The 9,024-nt window shown below is 45.1% G+C and overlaps 1 protein-coding gene across 1 annotated transcript in view; it reads left to right on the top strand.

Moving 5' to 3' along the window:
* Positions 1-9,024, top strand: part of LOC110302442 (F-box/WD repeat-containing protein 15-like) — a 22,436-nt gene that overhangs the window by 4,952 nt on the left and 8,460 nt on the right. The window contains exon 5 of the mRNA XM_021173248.1: positions 5,243-5,452. Coding sequence (XP_021028907.1) covers positions 5,243-5,452 — 210 coding nt within the window. The remainder of the gene's footprint in view (positions 1-5,242; positions 5,453-9,024) is intronic.

Here is a 9,024-nt window from a genome sequence, read left to right as displayed (position 1 = left end):
TNCGCACCACGATGTACAACGTCCACAAGCAGACCTTGGAGGAGGGTAAGAATGCTCTGTGGTGGGTGAGACAAGTCTAGGCCCCTAAGGGCCACAGCTCTGGCTACCTTGTCAGCTCAGTTGTTTCCCTTGGAGACAGTAGAGTCATCCATCTGGTGGGACCTGCAGTGGACAATTCCATCTTGACTCTGGCAGAGGTAGTCTGGCCATCAGGCCCAGAAGATGAGAGGCTTTTTCCTGTGGGGGAGGGGCATGGGAGAGATGACTCACTTGTCTTAGGCAATATGAGACATTTAACTCTCTGGGTATCCTCTGTCCACAGAATAGGGCAAGCCCTGGCACCAGGCCGGCCATGGAGCAGTGATTCTCAGCTGTTGTCATACCACAATCTAGGCAGTCTTGTCACTGTTCCATATCACTCAGAGACCTTGGGCGGTGAGGGGTTCACTGTCAGGATTTGGGAGTCTCTGTCTATTATAGTAAGCTAAAACATTTAACATTACATTTAGCAGATTTCTGACAAGATTGAAAGCCAGTATGTATTAAGTATATCTGAGTTAGATAATCTGTGTTTATTTGTTCTAGAATGTATCTAGTAAATACGGAGAATACATTGTAACATTATGACAGTAGCAAAGACAAGGCTAAAGTTCTCTTTTGCAGATGGGAACTGGTTTCATAGGTTCCTGAGGAATAATAGCTTTTCTCTAATTGTCAGAAATCCCATAACCCAGCTTGATCTCATTTCTGGATATTTGTAGAGTCTTGAGAACTAACAATTACCACATAATACGGGGATGGCTACAAATTTGTGTGTTAGTGGGCTCTCTGTTGCTATGTTGAAAGGCTATGGCCAAAAAAGTAAGTTGGAGGGAAGGACTCACAAGTTAAAGTCCATCAGAGGAGGCTGAGGCAGAAATTGAAGCAGAGTCCATAGAGGGTTGATAATTCTTTATGGCTCGCTCTCCATGACTTGCTCAGTTAGCTTTCTTATACCACCTAGGACCATTAGCCTGGCTGCAGCACTGCCTAGAGTGGACTTAATCCTCCCCTATTGATGACTGATTATGGAAATACTCTACAGATGTGCTAAGAGACAATCTGCTGCCACGGATGTGGGGGTGATGCCCTCCCTCAATTTACCACATGTTGGTAGTAGTGAGAGCTTGCCCTGAACTCTTCTTTCTTTGATAGTGTCTACTAGGATTTGGGGTACCTACCCCAGGAGCTAAACATAATGGGTGTGTCTTACACTGAGCATAGTTCTCCTGGAACCTTCCTGAGCTGTTTGACTTAGGGTAGGAATTATGGCTAGAGCTGTGGCAGCATTGCTTGACCTGGTTGTAGCACAGCTGTGCAGGTAGATAATCTCTCTTCTCTATGGTTTTGTGAGTGTTAGAGGCCCATATGATGCCCTGGGAGAGGGATGTTGGGGACCCTAATACCAATGGGAAAGAACACAGGACTGGCCATGCCTGTGGTTCTTGAGGACATTACTCCTGGCTTGTCTCAGCATTATGACACCAGATTCCCACTGTGCCATCCCTGGTGGTTTATGGAAGATTCTTTCTCCTGTGTACTCTGACTCCTGAGATGGCCAGCTGCTGAGTCATTGTAGGAGAGAACCAGGTGAATGCTGAAACCTCAATGTGTGTCTTGATTATCTATCGTTCTCTCAACTTTTTAAAAAAAAAAGTAATAGAGCCTAATGTAGGGAACATTAATCCATTCTTGATGTTGGTTGGTTCTGTTCGTCTAGGAGAAGGTCTTTTTTTTCTTAGATGTTTTCTTCATTTACATTTCAAATACTATCCCCAAAGCCCCCTATACCCTCCCACTGCCCTGCTCCCTAACCCACCCACTCCTGCTTCCTGGCCCTGGCATTCCACTGTACTGGGGCATATGATCTTCGAAATACCAAGGGCCTCTCCTCCCATTGATGGCAGACTAGGCCATCCTCTGCTACATATGCAACTAGAGACACAGCTCTGGGGATACTGGTTAGTTCATGTCGTCGTTCCTCCTATAGGGTTGCAGACCCCTTTAGCTCCTTGGGTACTTTCTCTAGCTCCTTCATTAGGGGCCCTGCATTCCATCCAATAGATGACTGTGAGCATCCACTTCTGTATTTGCCAGGCATTGGCATAGCCTCATAAGAGAGAGCTATGTCAGGGTCCTGTCAGCAAAATCTTTCTGGCATATGCAATAGTGTTTGGGTTTGGTGGTTGTATATGGGATAGATCCCCGGGTGGGGCAGTCTCTGGATGGTCTTTCCTTCTGTCTTAGCTCTGAATTTTGTCTCTGTAACTCCTTCTATAGGTATTTTGTTCCCTATTCTAAGGAGGGATGAAGTATCCACAGTTTGGTCTTCCTTATTATTGAGTTTTATGTGTTTTGCAAATTGTATCCTGGAAATTCTAAGTTTCTGGGCTAATATGCACTTATTAGTGAGTGCATACTATGTGTGTTCTTTTGTGACTGGGTTACCCCACTCAGGATGATATCCTCCAAATGTATCCATTTGCCTAAGAATTTCATGAACTCATTGTTTTTAATAGCTGAGTAGTACTCCATTGTGTAAATGTACCACATTTTCTGTATCCATTCCTCTGTTGAGGGACATCTGGGTTCTTTCCAGCTTCTGGCTATTATAAATAAGGCTGCTATGAACATAGTGGAGCATGTGTCCTTATTACAATTTGGAACATCTTCTGGGTATATTCCCAGGAGAGAAATTGCTGGATCTTCTGGTAGTACTATGTCCAATTTTCTGAAGAACCGCCAGACTGATTTCCAGAGTGGAAAGCGTCAAAGAGCCTAATGGAGTGAACATAAATCCATTCTTGAGGTTGCTTGGTTCTGTTTGTCTGGGAGAAGGTCTTACCCCTTTATTCCTCTTTGGCCTGGAACTATGTAGTCCAGGCTAATCTCCATCTCAACAGATCTGTCTGCCTCTGCCTCCTGAGTGCTGGAACTAAAGGATTGATCCTACAAACCCAAGAAAAAGATTTTTATTTTGTTAGGGTCTCAATGTTTATAAACATTGCCTCCCACAAGCAAACTGGAAATATAACATAGTGAACAGGATGATTCTGATGTTGGAGGTTTTGGGGGGTTTTTGGTTTTTGTTTGTTTTTGGCAGGTGGGTGGTAGTAGGTTGTTTAGGATCATATCAGGCTATCCTAGAGTTCAGGCTGGCCTTGGACTCATGGGGACCCTCCTACCCCTGTCTCCTAAGTGCTAGGCAGGATCTTGTGGTGCATCATCATCGTACCTGGCAGGGGGAGCCAGGAGTGGAGCTCAACCTCAATCTCATGAGACTGAGTCATTTCTGTATGGTAATAAGGCCTTCAACAGGTTGCCTTTCAAGGGAGTCAATGCAGAAGTCACATTTTAGTGAGAGATTGATTCAAAGGGAAGATTACATTTAGAGGCAAGGAGATGTTATTAATAATTTTCATGCAAATGAGGATAGAGCTTTAAAAAGCTATATTGATTGCTGCCTCAGATATTTTAGTGTAATTAATTATGCTTTTCACTTTTTGTCATCAATTGTGCTGCTGGTGGAGTGTGTGTGTGTGTGTGTGATTGTTTTTAAAAAGACTTATTTATTTTATTTGCTCTGTCTGCATGTACACCTGCATGCCTAAAGATGGGATCAAATCCCATTATAGATGGTTGTGAATCAGCTTGTGGTTACTGGGAATTGAGCTCAGGACCTTTGGAAGAGCAGCCAGTGTTCTCAAACACTGAGCCATCTCTCCTGCTTCTTGAATTTTTTTTAAGCAAAAGGAAAGCCTGGAAGAGAAACCTGTTTTTCTCATTTGCAGTGTTTAAGAACTGATGATACAGTAACCAGTTTTGGAATTGATTCATTGTGAACAGCTTTGTTTCATGTGTTGTAAAACTTAATACTGCTAGAAGTGGTGGCTCAGGCTTTTAACTCCAGCACTCAGGAGCCAGGGGCAGTGAGTTTGAAGCCAGCCTGGTTTACATAGTAAGTTCCAGGAGAGCTAGGAGTATAGAGTGACTGAGTGACCCTGTCTCAAAAACCAAAAACCAACCAACCAAAACAAAACCCAAAACCAAACCTAGCCTGACTAGAAGTGACCATAGGGACATCCCCCCTGCTCGCATGTTAGGAAAAGGTGAAATGAGTTTGAACACAGGGCCGCTGATTGTTCTTCGTGCGTGTTTGTGGGAGTTGGTCTTCACTTCCATGTGGTTCTTGGGTACTGAACTCCTGTCATCAGGTTTAGTGACAGGTGCCCTTCCCTGCTGAGCCATCTTAGCAGTCATCTTCTTCTTTCTTGTCTGTATAGTAAGTGTGTGATCACCTCTGAGCATAATGCATGTGTCCTGTTTTCCTGTCCACTCCTGCCCCAAATCATCTAGATGTTTGTTTTCTTTGTTGTGTTTCTTTTTATTTTTAAGTACATAGGTATTGTGTCTGCATGTATGTCCATGTGACGGAGTCAGATCCCCTGGAATGGGCATTACAGACAACCGTGAGCTACCATGTGTGTGCTGGGACCTGAACCCAGGTCCTTTGGTTAAGAACATCTGGTGGTCTTAACTGCAGAGCCATCTCTCCAGCCTTGGGTTTCTTTTTCTTTTGAGATAGTCTTGTAATGTAGTCCCAACTGGCCTCAAGCTGCTAGTGACTTTTCTGCCTCTCCCTCCCTGGGCTGGGATTCTAGGCCTGTGCTACCATGCCCAGTGAGGGATGCTTAGAACTTCCATATTGTTTTTTTTTTTTTAAGATTTATTTATTTTATGTATATAAGTACACTGTAGATATATAGATGGTTGTGAGCCTTCATGTGGTTGTTGGTAATTGAATTTTAGGGCCTTTGCTCTCTATAGTCAACCCTGTTCACTCTAGTCAGCCCCGCTCACTGTGATCATCTCTGCTCAATCAATCCCTGCTTGCTCTGACCCAAAGATTTACTTATTATTATATATAAGTACAGTGTGGCTGTCTTCAGACTCGCAAGAAGAGGTTGTCAAATATTATTGCTTGTGCTTGTCAACCACATATGGTTGCTGGGATTTGAACTGATGACCTTTGGAAGAGCAGTCAGTGCTCTTACCCGCTGAGTCCTCTCACCAGCTCAAACATTCATATTCTTTCCTTGTAAGTAAGAAGGGTTCCAGTCTGGATGAGGCTTCCAAATAAAGCTGGTGGGTGAAAGCAGCTGAACTGGAGTTGGTAAGACATGATGATGCTCTTGTTTCCCAGAGCATTATAACCTGGGTAAGCCCAGTACAGCCAGCAAGTATCAAGCTGTTGACTACCCTCCCTGAGATGCACATTGCGGTCACTGTAGATATTCAATCAACTATCAAACTGTGGGACTGTCACAACAGGGAAGCTCTGGCGACTAGCAACCTGGAATCTCCATGCAAATCACTGAAAGCTGTCATTACCAAGGATGACCCGATTGTCTTGGTAAGTGACCCCCTCATCTGGAAAAGTCACACAGAGCAAAACACTTGCCAATTTGAGGTCCCATTACTGTTAAATCTTGGAGTTTGTCTCTGCAAACCCTGAGAGTTCATCACAATATACCATAAATATGGCTATCCTTTATCCTTTGACCTATTTCATGTACATTTCCTTAAGCCATTCTCTTAAAAAATGTCATTTTAAAATTCTTTCCTGGGATCTGGGGAGAGATGCCTCAGTGGGTAGCAGTGTTTACTGTGCAAGCATGAAGACTTGAGTTCAAATCCCTGATACTCACATAAAAAGTGGGATGTGGCTAAATGTGCCTTTAACCCTGGTTGTTGGGGAAGGGAACACAAGGGTCACTGGGACTAGACTGCTGGTAGCCAAGCCAGCCTAGCTCCAGGTTCAATAAGAGACTCTCTCAGGAAATCAGGAGAAGAGTGATCTAACAGGATACCTGGCATTCTTGACTGGTTTCAGTGTATGCCCAGATATGTAATCTACATACACATACATAAATATACATACACACACACAATTTTTTTAGTGAGTTTACATCTTGTCTTTGAATTGTTTATTATTTTTGAATCTGTAAATTTAGGTAGGGACAATAGAGAAAAAATTGAGAATTTTATCAGATATTGATAAAAAAGAATAATGTTGCTGTCCCAGTGAGTCCTGAGGAGGAGTGACTTAGGGCTTGGAAAATCTTTGCATATACCCTACCACATGTGTTTGAGACAGAATTTCATTATGTACTCCTGGCTGGCCTAGGACTCACTGTGTAGACTAGGTTAGTCTAACTCACCGAGATTAGACTACATCTGCCTTCTGAGTGTTGGAATTAAAGACATATGCTACCATGCCCTACAAAAGTTACTTAAAATAAACCTGCACGGCATGGTGGTGAATGTCACAGAGGCAGGTGACTTTCTTGAGTTTGAGGCTAGCTTGGTCTACAGAGTAAGTTCCAGGATAGCCAGGGCTACACAGAGAAATCCTATCTGAAGAAAACTCAAAAGAAAAAATTATTTGTGTTTGAATATTTTGCCTGCATGTATGTCTATGTATCATGAGCAGGCTTGGAGGCCAAAAAAAAGCCATTGGAGCCCCTGGGATTGAAACTACACACATACACACAAATACACACGCGCACAAGCACACACACACACACATGCATACCCCCAACCCCCCCAAAACCACACACACACACACACACACACACAATGTGGGAACTAATGGGGGGGTAGGGGAAATAAGGGGGAGGGATAATAGTCCATGTCCAGCCAGAGTGCCTCCTATGCTCTGGGCAGGCAGACATGGGAGGGCTGCCAGATGCTTTTCACTCGGCCCTGGGTGGGCATCTAAGCCTCTGACCCCACTCGACAGGGGGTGGACCAGGGGCAGCTCCAGACCGGGGTCCCAGGGGTGATACCCTGTTGCCCAGGGGTTATAGGAGTATGCGCAGTGGGCCTTGATGAGCAGAGACAGTCTATGGTTTTAGAGCTTAAGTGTAGAGAGGCAGGGGGAAAGAAAGAAAGTAGAAAGAGAGAGAGACCGGTTATGGCCAAGAGGAGAGAAGGGGGAAGAGAGAGAGAAGAAAGGCTAGAGAGTAAGAGGGAGAGAGTGAGATGAGAGGAGAGGAGAGGAGAGGAGAGGAGAAAGTAAGAGTGTAAGGGGAGTAAGAGGAGTAAGAGAGTGAGGTGGGGCCAAGCAGCCCCTCTTATGGTATGCTGTTGTCTTTACTGTTGCTAGGTAACTGGGGAGGAGTCTAGCCTGCAGGTCAGAAGCTTGGGACATTGCCTATGTGACTATGTGACAACAACCATGCTTCTCTTGTGGGGGCTGAGGGGGCGGTAACTTCAACAGGAGCCAGAGTTCCCGGAGCATGAGAGAACTCCTTCCATCCTATGTAGGTGAATTATCACCACTGGGTCCTGGGGTTTAACATCTAGCTTCAACTGGAAACCAGGCTGTCTGTGCATAGCCCAATGCCTCACAACTATCCCTTCTGTTTTTATAAGAAAACGGGGTGTGTGTGTGTCACTGTGTGATTGTGTCATTAGTTGTGAAAATTTAGGGTGGAGTGGAAGTATCAGAAGAAAACATATAGCCTAGAGACGTAGCACAACAAAGCCAGAGTAGTAAGGAGGGTTAAGGTAAGTGTTGAGAAGGTAAGAGATTGTACGATCAATTAATTTTTCCATGGGTAGTACAATTTGAGGCTAATAACATCAGTTTTGAACATCAGTTAATTAGTCTAGATAGACATTATGTTTTCCTCACTATCATGTAATGTTCCCCAAGTTCAGTAGCCATTTGGCTTTGGCAAGAGAGTTCATTTGTAGCTGGAAGGTCCCAAGTCTGTCTTTTGTAGGATTTAGTGTGTGTCTTGGGAGTCTTCAGTCAGATGAGGTTCTTGGAGGAAGGCAGCTTTTGTCTGTAGGTCTCAGGAGATGGTGCTGTCTCAGGTGGACTTGTGACAGCAGGCACTGTGTGGAGATAGACCTGTAATTGTAACAGAGGAGCAGAACACCGCAGGGGATATCTGCATAGGGTGAATAGCAAAAGTTATGCCTGTCATGGTTTGCATAAGAGCACACCATGGTCTGTTTTGATGGCTGAGGAAGAAAATATCATGTTGATTGTGTATCTGGGGTAGGCAGTTAACAGTTTGTTTGTAAAAGGAAACTGGGTGTTAATTAAGGATTGGATGACTTTTGAACCTCAAAGGAAATTTTAAACAAGTTGAAAGAAATTTTTGGGCATGTATCATGAATACTAGAGAGAAAATAAGCATTTAGATAAAGAAGCAAGAAAGTTTTGGGTTGAAAAGCACGATTTAAGTGTTTCTGTAGGGGGAGCACAGCTTTGGGTGCAGTTTTCCTGGGCTTAGCTGGATGGGGTGTTGGGGGGGGGGCGGTACATTGTACCCTGTGGTTAACTTTCTCTTTTGTTTTTGTTTTTGTTAAGCAGAAGGTGAAAGTTTAACATAGAGCGTTGAGTGGAAGGCTTTTTAGCCGAGGTGGCTGTCCGGCCGCCGTGGTGGTGGTGCCATCACCTCCGCCCGCCAGCACAGTGCTGCCCACTGCCCACCGTGTCTCTTTTGCCTCCACCTGCCCGTTCTGGCAGCATCACCCACTGCAAGAGCTGCCCGCCGCCTTGTCTGCCGGCCCACAGCCCGCCCTGGCGCGCTTTGTCTGCTGGTCTGCAGTCTATTCTGGGACTCCTTTCCCTGGGGCGGGGCCAGCGGTCGGTCGCTCCCTTGGTGTGGGCCGCACTCTTGGGGTGCTGTGGTGAGGAGGGAGGGACAGAGCTCAGAGCAACACTGCTGTTTGAGGAGGCAGAGAGTTAGGGCAGGTGCAGCTTTAGAGCAGAGTTATTTGTATAGTCACAGATCAAAGCCAAGGGGCTGCAGAGCCTGGAGAGCAGGCTACTTGGAGCTGAAACCCGTGGGAGAGACAGGGAGTGGGGAGGAAGCTGACCAGGAACACACACACACACACACACACACACACACACACACACACACACACACAGAGAGAGAGAGAGAGAGAGAGAGAGAGAGAGAG

Source organism: Mus caroli, chromosome 9 (assembly GCF_900094665.2).
Source record: "Mus caroli chromosome 9, CAROLI_EIJ_v1.1, whole genome shotgun sequence".
NCBI lineage: Eukaryota > Metazoa > Chordata > Mammalia > Rodentia > Muridae > Mus > Mus caroli.
This window is presented reverse-complemented; position numbering and strand designations above follow the sequence as displayed.